The sequence below is a fragment of the Labrus mixtus genome, chromosome 3 (assembly GCF_963584025.1).
Source record: "Labrus mixtus chromosome 3, fLabMix1.1, whole genome shotgun sequence".
In the NCBI taxonomy this organism is placed as follows: Eukaryota; Metazoa; Chordata; class Actinopteri; order Labriformes; family Labridae; genus Labrus; species Labrus mixtus.
Window position 1 is genome coordinate 19,832,634 of NC_083614.1, and position 19,578 is coordinate 19,852,211.

The window sequence follows — 19,578 nt, forward strand, 5'->3', positions numbered from 1 at the left end:
AGCTACTTCTATACTGTATAGGCCTACTGTAACCAACCACAACAATCTTCTATTATGTTGCCATCTGTTGCTTTCTGCCTGCCTCCTCCATTCCTTCCTTCCTTCTGTTCAGGTAACCCTTTTGACATACCGTGTTACTAAAGGACAAACAGAAGAATACTTTTAACCTTTAAATCCCTCTAAATGTTAAGAAAAGGCCACTAAGTGCACTGGTTGTATGCTTGTGTCATGACACACATGAATAGGAAATGACAGGAGAATTGTCTTTTCCTTCTTTTTTTTCACCTTTTTACACACTTTAAACCTGTGATATATATACACACAGGGTTAAGAACTGAATGGAACGGACACTTTTAGGATGTTATTATTGTCAGTAGCATATGGTTTAGGTCCCCAAATGGACCAAATCTTGATACATTTACAAGATGTTCAAAAATGTTTTCTTCCATACTGTATGTGTTGAATAGTACTTTGTTTGGTATGGATATAGGTGTGATATGATACTACATGTTTGCTCCATGTTTATGAAACTTTTCTATTTAGTCAATTTGTTCCTTTCTACTTAACTTTGTGTGTGTGTGTGTGTGTGTGTGTGTGTGTGTGTGTGTGTGTGTGTGTGTGTGTGTGTGTGTGTGTGTGTGTGTGTGTGTGTGTGTGTGTGTGTGTGTGTGCGTAGGGCGATCCGCTGATAAACCTGAGAAGTAAAGAGCAGGAGGCCGAGCTGGTGCATCAGTCTCTGGCAGCGCTCACTGCCATGAGAATCAGGTTCCCGGGTAAAACAGAGGAAGAGGCTGAGGCTGTGCTGGATGAGGTAGGTGCTCTATTTCTGTTGTATCTGTCCAATTTCAAATGGGCATGGTTGTCATACTATTGAGATTTAGGGGCCAAACCAGAGTGAAATAATTTGGAAGGATGTTACCGTAAAACCCGCAATATAAGTTGCACCGGTATGTAAGACGCAGTCTGTTTTGGGGGGTTTCTAAGAAATAAAAAAGGTTTAAAGTGTCTTCATGCATGATGATTTCCACTGCGTAAAGCAAAGTCTATGACATGCAAAGTACCATCTGTTTCGATTTGTGGAGTTTGCTCTCCTTCTAGCTACTAGGGCTTGGAATCTTTGGGTGTCTTTCGATTCGATTTAGATTCACGATTCGATTCAGAATCTATTTCCGATACAAAACAATTCTGGATTCATGATTCAAAGTCTGTTTATGAATTACTTCATACTTCAGGATCTACTCCAGTCGTCTGTGAGACTGGCTGAATTTCTTGTTACTCCATTTGGCATTCTACTGAGTGAAAGAGCTAGCCTTAGCACTTAGCAGGGAGTGACTGATTAACAAACTTTTATTTTTATTTTTTGTAAAGTTTTGAATCTTTTTAAATCTCAGAAGATAAGAGTCTTGATTTTTACATAAATCTACTTGCTACAGTATGGTAGTTCAGGCTGTGGAGAAAGTACAGCCCGTGAGTCTCTCTGCCCGTCCCCTTCAGTCACTTGTTGTCTTTAACTGAGAAGTCTTTTCAATCAAACCAGCTCTCCTCAACCTTTATTCACTGAACAGTATAACACCTGTTTCTTTAAATGCAGCATTTTGACCTTGTGACAGAGAAAAGAGAGGAAAAAATGGCGACACCAGCCTGGTCTATGTCTATCCCAGCGCAGCTTGTAATACACAATGAATGAGGGCGAATTTGTCAAATGCATCGGGTCTTGTGCAATGTGTGATGGTTGCAACCGCCCTTGTGGTAATGGCGGCATCTTTGTCAGCATTTTAAACTGGTATATTGGTCTCAGGGGTATACAGTACAGGAGGCAGCCAACGTTTTAGATGAAAAAATGGGTATTAAGGTGCGTCTTATGCACCTAAGTTTACGGTACACAAGAGCAAGACTGCAATAAATGAGGAAGAGAAAGTAGGAGTAAATATGGAGCACCAAAGGAACTGAGTGTATTCCCAGAGTCCCCTCAGTGGCCAGGTGCGGTCACTCTGCAGTCCAACTAAAAGAGACCGCCTCACCCCTCTCCTTTCTGGCTTGGCTCCCATTGTCTTTCAAACGACCCCAGTGACAACCTGTCGTTCAGTTTACAGCCCTGTGCTTTTCCCCACTGATCCTTTGTATTAATAAGTGCCCCCTCTATTTCTCCTCAGAGCTACGTCCTTGCACTTTTGTTGTACTTGTTTGTTTTGTTCAATTTCTGACAGAATTGCCTTAATGTATGTTTGTGTATTATAGGGCTGTATAAACAACATATCACTTAAAGCAACCAAAACTGATCAAACTTAAACATTGAAGTTCTTTTTTTTAATACATGACATCTTAAAAGTCTTGAGTCGTTTATGAAAAATGTCAACATTAAGATTCAAAAAGTAAAATGGAGAGTGAATTTTGCCAGAGCAAAGGAACGAGAGACAGAAGCCCTTTCAGACTCAGTTCAGCCGCCACAACGACTACATTCATATCTACGGTGTAGTGTTGGTATCCCGGTCTGTGAATTCATTCCTGCGTTGCGGAATCACGGCACAGCGGGAGCTCCAAATACACACACAGTCTGACACTCGCGCACAAACAGCGCTGCTCAGTTGCTAAACGGACAGCAGTCATAGAGAGTGTCTTCACCAGGGTGACGTATGGATGACGTACCATCAAAACACCTTGTTCAATAAACAAAGCTAATTTCACTTGGCTAAAAGAGAAGAATAGAATAGTAAATATAAGTCATCTTTCTGAGTAAACATTTGGGCCAAAGTGCAGTGTAGATATGGTCTTTCTGTAACGTGGCTACTTGACTTCAATAAGCAGATAATGTAGCTGTGTGTTTAAAACCTTGTAGGTTTTGACTCTGCAGCGCATCATCTCATCACAACAAGTAGATAGAAGGTTTGTCAAAGTTATTTACATTTGTAATCACGGCTTACTTTTATAGACCTTTGCTGGACACGAGATGAGATGAATTAATTAATTCAGATTTGCAAATAAATAAAAAAAGTATGTTTCCACTTCATAGCACTGATGCTGCAGCTAGCACTGTCAGCTAAATGGTTAATCATCCCACTGTAGAGTATGCTGTTCTAATGTCCGCCATGAAAACAGTTTGGCAGCTTCAGCAGTTTTCAGGGTGTTAGAGCAGCAAACAGAAACTCATTCCATGTCATGTGTCCCACTGCCTCCTTTTAAAAAAAAAAAAAATCACATTTAAAACAATACTAGGTTTATAAAAGGGGCGTTGAGTCGGGAACTTCTCAAGCAGGTGATGAATGAAAAATCTAAGAGTCTTAAGAGTCAGCTCATGTCCACATACAAACTTGCCACCAACCACTAGAACTATTTAAATATGATGTTGTTATGTCTCAGTAAACAATAACTGGTCAAACTTCATTGTTCACCAATATTAAGTGCAACTATAACGTGCAGAATAAACATTTTGGAAACCTACAATTCTACAATTCACTTAGCAGATGCTTTTATCCAAAGCGACGTACATTAGAGAGTAAGTACAACACCTGGTGGTTGTTGTTTAAGGTTAAGTCAGGGAAAACCACCCATTAATTAGTGTAAGCCCATAAAATGTCCTCACAATAACAGCTAAAACAGTGAATGTTTCAGTGTCACCTGGGTGTGTCAGGGTTGTGAGAGACAATTACCACCACACCTGTACTGTTAATAAACGCTAATGAGAGGGCCATGGCAACGCAGATGAGCAAGCGCACCTGCACTGTTCTCTCTGAGCCTCCGGAGAGAAGAGTGTTCAGTTTGCATTTGACAATTTATGTTGTCTACCATTTAAAGTTGATTTTTAATTGGGCTAATGAGGTGTTTGTATCCCATAAATTGCCTCCTTTATCTTTCAATTAAAACCTGCTTTTTTGTCACAGTCGAAAATATTAAAAGGTGAAAAAACATTGAGTCTGTTTTTGTTGCGATTTAATTGAAGGTAATTTGTGTGTGTATGAAACAAATATGACAAATGAGCGTGCGTCTTACCAGAAAAGGTTCACAAGGTTCTTGTTGAGGGAGAATAACAAACAAGCAAACAAGTAACTTTCTGGAAAGCGTACAAAAGTGTGCTCAGCATACCATAGCTCTGTATTTGTGAGTCCTTGTGGATTGTATTTTTTTTTTTTTTTTGTGCATACACATGTGCATGCGAGCAAACATAGAGTTTGCACTGCAGCTTCCCTTGGGGACTACTGTTTGCAGGGGATCTAGCGTGCTACGTGAGAGGTTTATGTACCCCAGTGGGGAGATATAGACTAAATCCACAGCGCAACAATATCAATGCCTGTAGGTACACAATAATGTTGGCACCAGGAACAAGTGTATGGGAATATCCAGCACAGCTTTTGAGCAGAACGACACATGCCCAAAGGATTTTATATACCTCTGCAAAACATGTTTAGTTTAGTTTTTGTTCAGGAGATCCAAATATCACAACTCAATGTCTATTATGTGTCACATTTAAATTCATGTCATATTAAAACTTAATATTTGACATGATGGCATTATGTATAATAAGGGCTGGGAATAAACTGAACTGTGACACTCTGCTTCCTTTTCTTACATGTCTGAAATGTGAATAAAAGCAGTTGTGTTCCAGTTTAAGTTTTTTTTTTAAAAGTGATGTTTAAAGACATTTTTTATGTTGCCAGATTTCATTTAGATACTAAAACTGAACGATTATTCTGTCCACACATTTAAGACAAAAAACTAGACAGTGTTTTTTCTGTTGTTCATTTACGTGCTGGATGTAAGTAACGCACAAGCACTGCTGCTGTCTAGGTTTAAAGTGTAAAAGAAAGGATGAGTGTGTGATGAGTGGAATGAGCTACAGACTTATTCTGTTTGTTCTTTTTTCTCTGAATCAAATGTTCCTCTTGCCCAGCACTGAAACATTCCTGTAGAGTATCATGATCTATACAGGAACGTTTGACCAAGGCCTACCACCAACCGTTAAGTTTTTAAGATGTGTTTATTACACTTGCAGTAGGTAGGTTAATATGTTTCTAGCCCAATTTGTGTTTTAGAATTAAGGTCTGTCTTTTTAAACTTCTGCCCAGCACAGTGCCTGCTCTGACACCAGATAGAAATCCTGGGTTATGATAGACTATTGCTGGAAAACAGTTGATGTAAAAAAAAAAGAGTCTACCTGCAGTGTTATTTATATCCCCATAATTTGATCCGGTTTTGCTTGTTTGTTATTATAGAATAGTTGTCAGTATAAAAACCTGTTTCATGTTTAACACTAACATTTCTTCTGCAGATTCTCGACAACTGGAAGTACCATAAATCAAAGGTGGCCTCATATTGGCTGGTGAAGCTTGACTCTACAAAACAACGAAAGGTGAGTCTAATACAGAAATCACAGTCGACAATTTCAGAGCCTATAAACATTTGGCCTGCCTCTCTGAGCTCCTTCTTATTCTGAGAAACAAAAACTTATATTACTAGTAGGGCTGTCAAATGATAAATTTTTAAAATTGTTATTTATTGCAGACAATTTTAACAGTTAATCACGATCAATTTATAATCACATGCTTTGAAAATCTGTCGAATATTAAAACGGATTTTGTTTAGCTTTTATTTTGTTTTTAGTACTGTCTTTAGATAAGGGTACTTTACTTCCTGTTTGGATACCAACCTGCTTTTGTTTTGAGTGTATCTAAGTACCGGTAACTACGGGCAGATTGAAGGATACCACATTAACATAACTGAGGAAAAGGGAACTTTCTACAGATCGTAAAGTAAATGGAAAGGTGAAAAAGGGAAATGACTGTGCTGAAAGTAGTCATTCAAAAACACAGCTGTGTCGTTCTTTTAAATCACTGTGGGAGCAGGAAGAGACTGTGTGGCTTAACTATGGTGCTCGGAAAGCAAGGGTGAAAAATAACAAACGATTAATGACGTAAAAAATGAATGAGCGAATTTCTGACCTTAATCACCTCACAATTTACACGTTAACATCAGCATACATACAGTGTATATATATATATATATATATATATATCCATCCTTATATTTGTGCAATCTTCACAGTCTTCAGAAATGTTCTCTGTCTGTCTGAAACACACGCTAACACTTTGGCCTTACAATCTACCAAAAGACTAGCTCCTGTGTCTGTGTGAGATTCAAAGGGTAGAATGAAACAGCCTCAGTATTTGACAATCTGGTAGATACAGCAGTCTGCGGTGTCACTTATGTAAAAATGGCTTCTGGTGTGACTGAGAGGAGAGCGGCTACAGATAGCAGGTAGATGAAGTGTGGGCTTTAGCTGCATTGAAAATACATTTGGCACCTTCCTGCAGTGTGGAAAAAGGTGTGCTAGTCTTTTGTGCGTTAGCATGTGATACATGTGGAACATTCAACTAAATAAAGTTTAATTAACACTCACACTAAAAATCATTTTCAGACCTGTCTTGTTTGAATAGCTTCAGTAGTTTGATATCTTTCTAAAATAAAATGAACCAGAGTTTATCTTTATCAACGTGAGATCATGAAGAAGTGAAAAAAGTTTTGATACTTTATTTAAACTTTTGACAACTCTTGTCAGAAATAATCAATGTAAATTGTGAAAGTCTTGAAAATAGGCAACCCCTGTGTCTTTGACTCTGTATAAATTGCCTGCCTTCGTTATTGCTGCGACACGGTCTATACCATTACCCTGTATGGAATGCTTGTTAAAAGCGTTGACGAAGACAAAATGCTTCTTTCCTCTTCCTTCAAAAGCTTTTGAACAACTTTTAAAGTCCCCAAATCCAACATGAGTGAAAAAATGAAAAACAAGACAAGCATGGAGATCATTATGTCAGACAGTGAGAGGTAGACACAGCAAATAGGATGTAAACAAAACAGAAAAGGGGGGACAGGACGTGAAATGGCATCCAGTAGGCGTGTCAGTAATGATGTGATCTCTCAGCCGCTGCTTTCTGCACAGCCGTGCTCTGCTGTGTTGTGAGCTGTGGCGACGCGAGCTGATGTTTTATTTGGAGTGGGGCAGCCTAATGAGCAGCAGGCAGAGGTCAGGAATGTAGCGCCCACCGCTCTGCCATCTGATTACCATACCAAAACATGTCTGTGTGTGTGTTTACTCATCTATCAGTTTGTCTGAGTGTGCATGCGTGGCTCGCCTCATATTGCTGTAGGGAAATCTTGCCTCATCGCATCGCAAAACACACATGCACGCCCTACACACACACACACACACACACACACACACAGCCAGTCAGGCACGTCAGTAATGAGGAGCGAGGAATCAAAGTCAAAAGGGCCACAGCACTCCACTCTTAGCGGAGTGAAAAGGGAAAGAAAAAGAGAGTGAAGGGAAGGGAAGGCAGTGAGATGGGGAGAGACGGGAAAAACAAAGAAGGGAAGATGGAGGGCTGGCGCAGGTGTCCTCAGACTGCCTAGGAACTTCTGACACCTTCTGTCCAAAACTGACGTCCGTGCAGCAATTAGTCCTCTCCTGTGCTCTCCACTGTCTGCCCCAGCACTTTTTGTCCTGCCTCTACCAAAGACCCCCTTCCCCAAGTGTAGGCTGTGGCATAGGCTGTGCTGAACCTGTACATGCTTTAACATTAATATTAAAATTATCATCGGTGGCTGGTGAGGGGGGGATGCATTAGTCTCTGTGATTGCTAATTTTATAATCAGTTGATAAAAAAAATTGAAATCTTACAGTTGGAACAAATGCAAACTCGTAATTTTAACATTTAGAAGTACTGTCGCCTTTTGTCTTGCAGAAAACATTTCCATTATATTCACATGCTTGATTCAAACCTTTGTTGCCCTCTGACCCTCTCTACACTCAGGTGTTGGACATTGTGCGTACCAATGTGCGCTCAGCGCTGCAGCGGATCTGGAGGGAGCCGGATGTAGAGAGCCTCCACCTTTATCGGCTCTTCAACCGCGTCTTCAACCGAATGCTCTGGAGTCATGGACAGGGACTGTGGAACTGCTTCTCCAACACTGGGTATGTCAGTCTGAGCAGGGCTGTAAGCTGTCAGGATGAGGATGTAAAAGCCTGGGTAGTCTTGAAACCTTTTGTTATTAAGTTTTGTTTTAGCACATCCTAATTCAAGATATAATAAATGAATAATAGATATTTTTATAATGTGCTTTCTTACAAAGAAACACCTCCCCTTATGCTGTTCTGTCCATTTCAGTCATGCTATATTTCACAAGAAAGCTCAGTTTCGTGAGACCCCTGTTCTTTTTGTAAAGTGTCTTGAGATGACATTTGTTATGAATTGGCACTATACAAATACAAATTGATTGATTCATCACAAAAAAGTGATCACACTGCAGGCCAGTTACTGCTCCATTCATTGCATAGTGTCAGCCTGTATGTCCACAGTTCATTCACCAATCAATCTCCCCGTGTCCTCCAGCTGAGCGCTCGTCAAAGTATCAGTCTCAGTGACAGCGGGGACAATTTACCGTTTCTTTTCAGTGTAACTGGCAAAGCAACAGCAGCTGAATGACAGAGAATGAGTGACAGACCAACCAGACCCCTCTGCACTTTCCTGAAAGCTCCCAGGGATGAAAGAAACATGTTACTCTGAGGCGGCAGAGTGCAAATTAAGGTCACAAATCTGAGCTGTTAATCAGAACTTGTTCACAGGTGAGAGGTAGAAAAGGAGAGGGGAAGGAAGGAAGCAGGAAGAAGGTGAATGAAGGTCTCTTAGTTCTTTTACTGTGGTCTTTTATCAGAATTTTCTGAAGTTTTGCTCTTTCAGTTTACTTTCTCTCTTTTTAACTTTTTGATGCAACAGAAAGTAGCTTCCTACAAGATGAGTCACTGCAGTTACAGCCCACTTGATCATGTCCTTATAAAACCCCCAAAACAGCTTTTCTAAAACACATTCCCTCAAAGTTACATAGACAACGCATCATTGAATGTACAAAGCTGGTTTCCACACATTTCTTTTTTTTTACACTGAAGCATCCTCACACAGAGCCACACATGTAGTTAAATATTAACAAACATACACACATACAACCCTGACAGATGGAAAGAAGTAGATGGGAGAACCAGCTGTGCTGGATACTTTTCATCTCATCTATGGTAACATTGTGACCGCCTTGCATCTCCTCCTCTCCATTATTCTTATAGTTCACTTGTTAAGCCACCATGTTTCACTAGACACAGAGGGCTTAGAAAGTGTAACTCAACTCTCTGTTTCCCCCTTCCTTAACTTCCTTACCAGGCCTGATTGAGAAAGAGTAAGGAAAGGATTGAGTGATGGTGATGAAGGGGATGATAAGCAGAAGGAGAGAAGGGAAGGAATCTGGAAATGTAGAAAAAACAGTGGAGTGATTGAAAATAACACTTTGTACAAAAATATTGAGTGGAAGGATTAACCTAACCTGGCCTCAGCTGCCCCCAGCATGCTGCCACCCCATGTACCTTTTGTCTGATCACAACCAGCCCTGGAAGATGCAGCTTGCCTGCTATCCTATCACACCTCCCGTACCCTGCAACAGGCCATGGCCCAAACACAGAAGAAAACCAAAAGGGGGCCCTGATGTCAACAGGCAACAGCGAATAAGTGCACCTCGAAAAACACATTTAAATCCAAGTGCCCCCACCCGCTCCACTCCATCTCTTGTTTGATATTTTATCCAAGGGACTTTACAACAATCAAACGGCCCTCGCAGCTATTGTGGGCGATGAATTCAACAGGCTTTGAAACGACTTAGAGGAAAGAGAATAGAAACGCACACAGTTTTGAACCTCTCAGAGGAAACACCCCCCACTAACCAAGAAGTGAAAGAGGGTAGACATCAAACGTATCCCCCGGAGTTGTGTGTCTCAGTTGTCGAAGCTCTCTCACAGTCAGGGGTATGTCCAGGGCTGTAAACGGGGTTAACTGTATTTGGATTCGTTTCATCCTCCTCATTTTCCTGCATGTCTGTGTGTGAGAAACTGTGTGCAAAACAGTGTATACACGCATGTAAATGTAAAGGCCAGACATGAAACAACATATTTCCCTATGTATGAATTTATGGAGGGCAAAGAGGTTGTGACTCAATCTGTGCACCTGCATCATGAATACACATGATATACATGTACTGTTTACTGCTGATAAATTCATGGTATGCTTATCTATAACTTCCAACTTTAACTGTCTATGTGTGTGCTTGCTTTCTGGTTTGCTCTCCAGTTCATCGTGGGAAACCATCTTCTGTAAGAGCAGCGAGGTGGTGACACCCCAGGAGCTGCAGTGTTGCCGCCGGCTGGTCCAGCTGTCTAGAGACTGCTTGTTGGTCGTCTACAAGTTTGTCTCGGAGTCCCGTGGCTCATTGACCGGTCTCAGCCCCGAATGGGATGACACCAGGTGAGAAGGACACTAAACCTTTTTGATGATTCCTCAGGAAGCTTCTTTATTTTTTGGGGATTTAAATTTTCTTCTAGCATCGCTGCTGTAATAGATACTTCACAATACAGAGGGGTGGCTGGGTGGGATTCAAGGATACAACAATACAAGATACAAGGTTACCAATGTACTCAGTTTCCTCTTGCAAGATGTTTGCTTGCCAAATGTAGTTGTTGAAAATAATTCTAGCAGATTTTCTGCAGTAAACATCAGAAAGCATCTTCAGAGCTACAACTACATAAATACTGCAGTTAATTGTCCTAGTTAAATTATTTAATAAGTAAAAGACATGTATAGTCATGACATCAGTATAACAGTCTTAAAAACTGCACAATGAAAACTACTTCTCTGATAAATTAAACTGCTAAGCTTACTGAAAAAAAATCAACCAGAGAAATAGAAAAGAATAAATTTAGGATGTTTCTCCAATTGATAATAAACCCAACTGAGAGCAGGTTAAAGCTGAGTTTCTTAAAGTTGAATGAACTACAGAGATGCCTTGTAATAAACTCTGTTGAATCTGCCTTTAGAAAAAGGGACAACAAAATTAAGTTAAAAAAAAACCACATAGTAAACACACTTTGACATAGAGACAAGACAACTTTGATCTGAAAATGTAAACAGCTCTCATCATTAAACCTCTCAGGAGCATTTGCTCTCTTTTCCATTGAGCCTTAGAGCCATCATCTTCATCACCTAACCCAGATAAAACAAACAAACAAAAAAAAAAAGTCTGCTTCATGCTATTTTTATAAGGTTGATCCCCGCAGGAGACAGCAGCTCAGGTTTGGAGTGAGTGAACTTTTAAAGCACATATGCTTTTGGGCTGGCAGAGAGGGAGCAGGGAGAGGGGGGAGAAGGAGTGCGCTGTTAACAGGAAATAATGGCCCACAGATTAGCGCTCAGGTTAGCCTGGGGCCCCCCGAGGCCTTCTTAATTCAATTAGAGCCCAGATGAGTCTGTGCAGCAAATGACCTTATGAGAGAGAGCGCTCTGTTTTTCCCGGAGCCTCGCTTTTCATGATTCATAACTCTTGCGCATATTTTAACAGGCTATCACTTTGCACCTACATTATTAAAACCTTATCTGTTTGAATAAAAGTATGTGGGGCTTGTGTACAGAAAGCAGGGCGACTTTTGTTTCATCTAATCCGACAGTGTTGCTATTGATTGTTTTAGCCTGACCATTTTTGTTTGGGGATGAATTGGAGAATAAAATTTAAAAAGTGGGCGGTTCAAGGGTTTACAAGTTTACTGTGATTGGATTCAATACACAAGCATGCACAAAATGATCCATATTTTTTCAGTAGGTATCCTTAAGAGTCCATTTAAGCATGCATTGGTCTGTCTCTCCTGATTTCTCCTGTCTATATATGTCTGTGTAAAAAAAGCTTACCATTTGCTGCGGGACCAGCCTCTACCCATGGCTCAACCCCTGCTGCTGCTGTTGCTGCTGCTTCTTCTTCCTCCTCTTCCTCCGTCTCTTCGCCCCTCAACGCAGGTCTCTGCTTGGTTTAGTTCCGCTAAACCCCCCCCCTCCCCTCCTACCATCTTCCAGCACTGTCCCCGCTTTCTGCTGCTCTCACCACCTCACAGCTGTAACGAAGGCTTGGTCCCACCTGCACAATGATGGTTGCAACCAACAGTCTAACATGGCCTCCTCTCCTTTCCCTCAACACTATCCTTAGAAGTGATGTGTGGATTAACTTTTACCCCATGAAAAATGGGATATGTCTCAAACGATCTGATTATTTGTAGCCAAAAACATTTTAAGATGTATTTCAATTAAGGAGATAGGAGGAGGCATATTGAGACTGTTCGAGCACTGTTTGTCAACAAGGCAACCATTTGTCAGCTTGCTCCAAACCACCAGCCAATCACTCTGCTGCCACATCCTAAACTCTACCTCCACTCAATGCTTTTATCAAGGAACATCTTACCCCAAGTGCATTTTCAGTACAAGTGGCCTCAGTGGGACCTGAGCTCCTCACCTGCGCCGCATCAGCGCCATGATCAACCTAAGCACTGCTCTCTTCTTGTCTCAAGAAGACAGACAATGGCTCGCTTGCATCATGTGGCTTGCAGTTTCTCAACACAAACAGTTCACATCTCTCCATCAGGCATGCAGGGAACAGTCACTACCCGCCTCCATTTCAGATAGCTGAGAAGCAATTAGGATTATTTTCTCATTGATTTACATGAGAGGGTAAACTGTGTGTGTACGTGCGTGTGCATGCACATGTAATGTGACTGTTTAGTAGCAATCATCAATCTCGAGTCAGTGTTTTACACCCAGCTAAGTACAAACTATTACTCTCAAACTGTGTCCACACTCAACTCAGAGTCACTCAAAATAATGGGTTTATATTTTAAACTGTTTTCAAAATACTACCAACAAAATCCACTGTCACGAAAGGGGAATGATGTACTTAAAAGACTCACCCTGGATGACACCCTATTGACTTGACCAACTTTGACTGCTTAAGCCACACACAGCATTTTAATATTTTTTGCATGGAAAAGGGATTGTGGTTTTATTCCCCCAACTCTTCAATTTTAATCACAGTGGTATAAACATGAGATGTAATAACTGTAACCGATGACTCTCATAGTACATGTGGGCATGCCAGGGAATTTTCCGCCAGGCTTGGAAAAAAACATGAACCTATGCTGAAATGCAGACTTGGACACAAATTTCAAAATCACAACTTTCAACTTAAATCAATAAAAGACTAAAAACTAGTTGAAAATAATGGGTTCCAGTCAGAATTGCTACTATTTCTATACGTATATTGCATTTTCAAAAGACTGAAGTGGACAGATATGTGTCAGAGAATTACCTTGTGTTTGAGACATTTCTAAATGAAGATAAATCTTTCCAGTTCATTTTATGATCAGACACAAAGAAACACTAGTCTGGAAGCCCTGTGTCGGACTCCTTGAAATCAAAGGTCACACTTTCTGGCTAATTTGTCTCTTTGAATCAAACACTTGCGCACAGTCTGTTGTTCATGTACACAGACATCCAGTTGTTGAGCGTGTCGGTGGTGGTCTTTAGTTGTATACATTGTTGACCACAACTTCCCACTCTCGTTCAAGCAGCCTCCCTCCATGGAGTGCCTTGATCAGGTGTGTCAACAGACTCATGGGCCTTAGAAAAGTCCTTCAGTCTGTGTGGGCAGATGAGAGGAAGTAACCAAATAGCTCCACTAATAACTTTCTTGTTAAGCCTGGAATTACTGTCATTACCCAAAGACATTTTCCCCCTGATGACAAAAGTTCCAGATTCTATTAACTTTGATCTGTTGGAAAAGTGTGGCAGTAACTAGGGTTAATTGGGGTGTTGAGCTGAATGTGGGCTGCAGATAACCTTCAAGCCTCTTGTACCTCTTGGTTCGGATTGCATCAGCTATCAAGGCAGCCTCCCCTTCTATCCTTCGTCATGGCATTTCGTCTTGCCTGGCGTCCCCTTAATTCGCCGTGGCACTCCTCTAGATGGAGTAGCGCGGAAAGCATGTCAGTAGTCAACCGTAGTAGATAGTAGCCTTGCATGTGAGGAACAGAGAAAGAGCGTGTCTTTCTGTCTCCCTGTCAACTGATGTATTGAAGCAAAGCACAAGTGCATGAAACAAGCCTCCCCTGGCTTTCAAGCATGCGCGCTGTTGCCAAGACCGTCTTCATGATCAAAAGGAGGACGAACCTGGAAGATGCTGAATGAGGGTCCAATTAAACATAGCCTGCAGAGACAGCAGCCCCTTGGACTTGAGAACCCCCACCCCATCCCTCGCCGCCACCACCACCACTGTGATTCTTTCAATGAGCAGAATATACTCAAAGTGAATAGCAGAGGATCTCTTAAGAACACAAACTCGCCCCCAATGGATGTCCAATATATGATTTTTTCCCCCCTTTTTTTCATTTCTATGCCTGTCATGGGCAGTTCTAGTCAGGGGCCAACAGGGGCCAGTGTCCCTGTAACACTGAGCTTGGTCCCCCCTGTGGCCACCCCTCCAAAAGGAAAAGCCCCCCCCCCTAATAACATATACAGAGTTTTTGACTCAACACCTGGACTCACAATCTAGTATTACATACTGTTAAATCCAAAGGTGACACAAAATAATTCTATGAAGTCGCTAATTGTCAAATCGAAGCGTAAACTTTGAGCTACCTAATTGAAGCAAATGTGAAAGGCTTGAAGCAAAGCAGGTCCTGTCCTTCTGTTCTCTGGGGATTCGGTGCAAGAGTTTAAAAAGAAAAACTGGACTGAGCCTTTGTTCAACAAGTCCAGTCAGAGCCAAAGAAGATGTGCTGGAGGGATACCTACGGCCCACTTGAAGCAGTTTCAAGGACACTCTTGTTGGACTAAATGAAGTTAATTTGAATCCCTCCTAACTCTCCTGGGTCTGTGTTAAAGCGGGTGCCCTCAGCGACATGTGCTTTCCCCCCCCCCTTTCCGGGCGACTTTAGAAGCAGCTTCTTGGCTAATTTGTCCAAGAGCTTTTTCACAAGGAGAGAGAGCTGTCAGAGAAAAAAGTATGCTATCTCTGCACCAGCTTAAAAGGAGATATTACTTTTTTCACTGTTATTCGCGGCCCCAGTGGCTCCCTTTTGATTAGATTGTCACATCTTAAACACTTCTACCGGGACTATTTCTTTTGACCATTGTACTTGTTCAACTAAACGAGTATTAGATGTCTCTTTTATTATCTAAAGATCCTTGCTGCGGACGTGGAAATAAGGTCACAGTTTATAATATCACAGTGCAATGGTGCAGGGAAAAGCGCAGCAATGTAAGTCATTCTTCCAACTGATCAGTTTGGAAGAATACAAACTCCCCCCCTCTGTCCTGTGTCCTCTGAACTACCCTGACATTTGCATAACCTTCAGTTAACCTTGTCCAGGATTTGATCATCTCATCTGACATTAATCTGACAACCATATCTGACTCATTTCCAGTAACAAACGAAGATGGGAGCAGGGTTCAGCCCCTCCTGACACTTATCTCAACCTGACGCTGGTCTCATTCTCAGGTACTGGAACGCTGTTAGCAGGAGCTGCCTCACTGCTCTGTCTCGGTGGAAGGTGTCATAGAAAAGTCTTAGACAGGTACTGACGTCTGTGCCGCGGAATGATAGGTGAGGAATTCCTGTTCATGATACCAAAAATGTAAGGGTCAAAGTTGACAAACGTAGTTGTCCTTCAAATAAAAAAAAAGAGTTGCTTTTTCTCGGTGTAATACCCTTTACTTAATTCTCTAAAAGAAGATCCATAAATACTTCATATAATGTAATGAAACATGACTGTAATTGTTAACATTTATATTCAACATTGTGTTTTACATATGGGACATTTCATAAAAAATTGAGCTGCAACAATTATTTCAATGGGTGAGATAAGTGAAAGAAGAAATTCCATACTACTTTGATACTTGTGCATTACGTAAGTTGTTATTTTAAGAAAAATACCCAAAATGGGCCATTTCAAGCTTCTCCAGATGACAATAAAATTATTCCTGAGTCATATACGAATTTGGGTTTTGGACTGCTGGTCAAAGAAAGGAAACCTTCTCACCTGGCGTCAAAGGTTTAACCGCTAATGTCAATCATGAACTGTTAGAATTTCATTCATAGAGTGGTTTGCTGATTATTTTAGCGTGAAAATTGCACATGACTTGATGCTGGTTATAATCATTGGTTGCAGTCCTACACAAAATACTCCAGATCAAATTATATCAACACCTTTGTCTTTCTTTTTTTGCTGTCAAGCAGAGGCTGATGTCATTATGTCTTGAATCACAAGGCCTTTATTAAAGTTGAAATGTGCAAATGGAGCTGGTCATAAATGGTAAAATCAATAGATGAAAGTTGGCAGTATGTGGTCTCAGTGCTGAGCACTAATGCGCCCTAACCTCTAAATTGTGACCTTTGCATATCTAATCCTCTCATTATGTTCATCCTCTCCCATAATCCCTCCGTCCCTCGCTCTTGTCCGTCTGTCCAGGTATCTGCTGCCAGTGACCTCCCAGTTCATCGTGAAGTGGCCTTCGTCCAGCTTTGGCCGCATCTCCTCGGCCGTGCCACGCTCGCGCAGCCTTTTCGCTGCCAGGATGGGCCACTTCTGAGGTCACCGTAGCAACCCTGGCTTCGGACACCTCGCCTTTTGACCTCAACCTTCCTCCCCTGACTCTCACCAAGCCAAACTCAGATATCAGCATGTCCAGTATGGATCTGTATTCGGGGCAGCTCTGGACACCGGATGGAACCTCAACCTCGGCCAACCCCCCCCTGAAAGACCAACACAGCAACGCCTGGTGGATTTAGGACTGCCAAAGGGCTCTGTTCAGTTTAGATTAGTTTGGACCTTCCTAGACCAGCAGACCACCGGTACCCTCGATCCCCACCTAAACCCCAATAACAACAGACAATGGGTCTGTTCCTTCTTTCTCCTTGTAATTGCTGTAATATACCTACTTACTGTACAGTTACAAGTCAAGGTACTGTAAATGGAAAAAAATAACTAAGCAATGCAAGGATTATTTATTTATGTACTAACTTATTTTTTAAGGTATTCCATGAATGCAGTGAATGCTGATGCAGATGCAGATGCAGAAATGGAATGATGTAAAAAAAAAAAAAAAAAAGACAAAAAAAGCAATCCCTTGTTTGAGAAAGTGGATGTAAAAAAACAATACAAAAAGCTTATTTTTGCTGGCTTAAATTTTATTTCTGGATGTTATTTATTTCATAACTTATATCAGAGGCTTTATGTTTCTAAAGGTTTTAACAGTCACTTTATGTTCTAGTTTTTGTTAGGTCAAATGCAGTGAAGGGATGGTGCCCAGAAAGCTTAAAACGTTTAACTTTTGAATGCTGATGCTTCATATTTTTCTGTTATTAGGTGCAGCGTAATTAAGCGAGATATTAATTAGAATGTCGGTGTGGTAAAGCCAAGCCTCTTTGCCTCTTGGAGAACGAGCTGAATTGTATGCCACAGTGCAAAAGGCCAAACTTCAGTCTCAGAGAGCACCCAGCTTCTAATACTCACTTTGTCTTAGAAAGAGGAAGTGGGTGCACATGGCAGTAGTGATTGCATGCTTAGACTTTAGACCCTCACCAGACTCTAGTGGTAAGACAGAGGAGCCGCATTTGGAATATACTTGAAGTTTTATGTTGTCATTAGTTATCATGTATTGTAATTGCTTCACTCAGAGGAAGACACTTCCCTTGCAGATTGGCTGCTCGCGTACGGATGTGTAAAGACTGAAAGGGACGTGTTGCTTCACTTCCAGATTGTGCAGCACGTTGAATGACTCGGGTCTTCAGCCCCGACGTGCCGCACTGTAAAAGTGACAATTTTGCCTCGAAAGCTGCAGCCTTTTCCCCACCGCATTGCAGGTACAAAGTGCCAGAGATATGATGGATGTGCCAACAATGAGCACATCTACTTAGCCTGTTCAGTAGGACCTCGGTTAAACACAGTCTTAAATGTCAGTAGGGAGAAACACAGTGTTATATGTTTGGTAGTATACTTGGCTTCATGTTCATGTACATGATACTAGATTGTTAAAGATGATAGTTTATGCCAAATACAGTTGAGCTTGCATTTTATAGCATCAAAATTCTGCTCAAATCTATTGCCCCGATACACTGACAGCTTATCACAATGCCAAATATTTTCATTTTGCCTGATTTTGTTTGTTATTTAAGAGTTGTTTCTTTTTCATTGGAGGCATAAGATTTATAATTTTACAGCAATAAAATGTTTAAACAAACACTTTCTCCTCTCTTGCATTTTGTTTTCTGAAGGTGATTATCTGTGGTTTCAGCCCGTTTTTTTAAACTAAAGACAGTTTTCAAAGTGCTTCATATTGACTGTCTGAACACTCACGGAGGCCTTAAGCAATGTTAAAATAGTTTGAGAAACAGAAGGCAGACAATGAGCTAATGATGTTAAATAATAAGTTAAAGGAAGAATGTGCAACATTTTACACATAAAGCAGAAATCCAGTATATCCTCCTTAAATATCTCTCTGAGTCATGACTTCTCTACAATGAGTGTGACGTGTGAGTCCCGTTGTCTGTGATGTTGTCTGAGCTGTATTTACGTGTTTACATGGACGGGACGACCGGCCGTCCAGCTGATCCACTTGAGTATAAAAGAAGAATAACATACTGTACTCACTGCTTATTTAAATAAGTAAGTGTTTTTAGATCATTGTCATTCCATTTAAATGTACATGCAATGTGACGCTTCCTAGCAAAATAAAGTGCGCTACCATTAGCCTGCTAACACAACAATGCAGCTCGAGACAAGTACAATTTAGTCCTTGTGCTTAGCGCATTCCAATTTGATAACTACTTTGTGCAAAAGCGAGGGGAGAGGGGTCGGATGTGTGTCGCTGTAGGAGAGCAGCGTATTCAGTGTGGCAGAGTCGTTGCCAGAATTCGTTTGTTTTGGTTTCATGCTCAAGGGCAACATCTACTGGATAAATAAGTCACACATTCTTCCTTTAAAGAGGACAAAACAAAAGACAGCATTTTGGGGTAAGCTTTCAACTACTTAAAATGAAAAGAATATTAACACACTTAAGTATATTAGTATGTTATATGACAATGATGAGGGAAAAATACACAGACTTGATTCAAGTTCGGGGTCAAAAACTAATCAACTATAAATGTTATTTTGCTGTATTATCGTGCAGTATTATTGTTTACATGACTCCTTTGAGCCAATTCTGCCATTATTGCCTTGACAGTAAAATTGCAGCTGGATGCATTACAATGAATTGCCTGAGAAAGAGTCAAAAGAATTTGCGCTGTAGAAAACATAACCTGCAAAATCAAGAAGAACTAATTATGTAGACAAAATGTAGTAAGTGCTTTCAGACACTGATGGGGTTTCAAACTTCTGATCCAGCTGATATCCATTACAGGAGCAGCTCTCAGGCTATGTGGGTCACATTCTGAGTTATATCACTTTTCACACACAAGTCCCCATGGACAGGTGACACTCCTGAACTGTCACTCCCCTTAGAAAGGAGAGTGTGTTCCAAGCAGCCCATTTATGTTCCGTCTTGACCTGTATGGCGACCTACATGACTGTGTGTGTGTGTGTGTGTGTGTGTGTATGCTTGAGAAGAACAGACAGGTTTTATTTAGAACTGCATCAGCAACATGGCTTTCGGGTTTCTGTGACCTTTCCAC

General features: G+C 41.1%; 1 protein-coding gene across 3 annotated transcripts in view; it reads left to right on the plus strand.

The window, feature by feature from the left end:
* The window catches only part of ttll7 (tubulin tyrosine ligase-like family, member 7), a 71,933-nt gene extending 53,785 nt beyond the window's left edge, over positions 1 to 18,148 (plus strand). The window contains exons 17-23 of one of the 3 annotated variants that reach the window (XM_061033654.1): positions 677 to 811; positions 5,264 to 5,344; positions 7,809 to 7,969; positions 10,164 to 10,337; positions 11,767 to 11,876; positions 15,406 to 15,510; positions 16,376 to 16,514. In XM_061033654.1, the coding sequence (XP_060889637.1) occupies positions 677 to 811; positions 5,264 to 5,344; positions 7,809 to 7,969; positions 10,164 to 10,337; positions 11,767 to 11,876; positions 15,406 to 15,488 (744 nt within the window). In that variant the 3' untranslated portion in view covers positions 15,489 to 15,510; positions 16,376 to 16,514. Of the gene's footprint in view, positions 1 to 676; positions 812 to 5,263; positions 5,345 to 7,808; positions 7,970 to 10,163; positions 10,338 to 11,766; positions 11,877 to 15,405; positions 15,511 to 16,375 lie in introns of all 3 variants that reach the window. The other 2 variants (XM_061033657.1, XM_061033655.1) reach the window with 2 other exon arrangements.
* Positions 18,149 to 19,578: the final 1,430 nt, after the last annotated feature.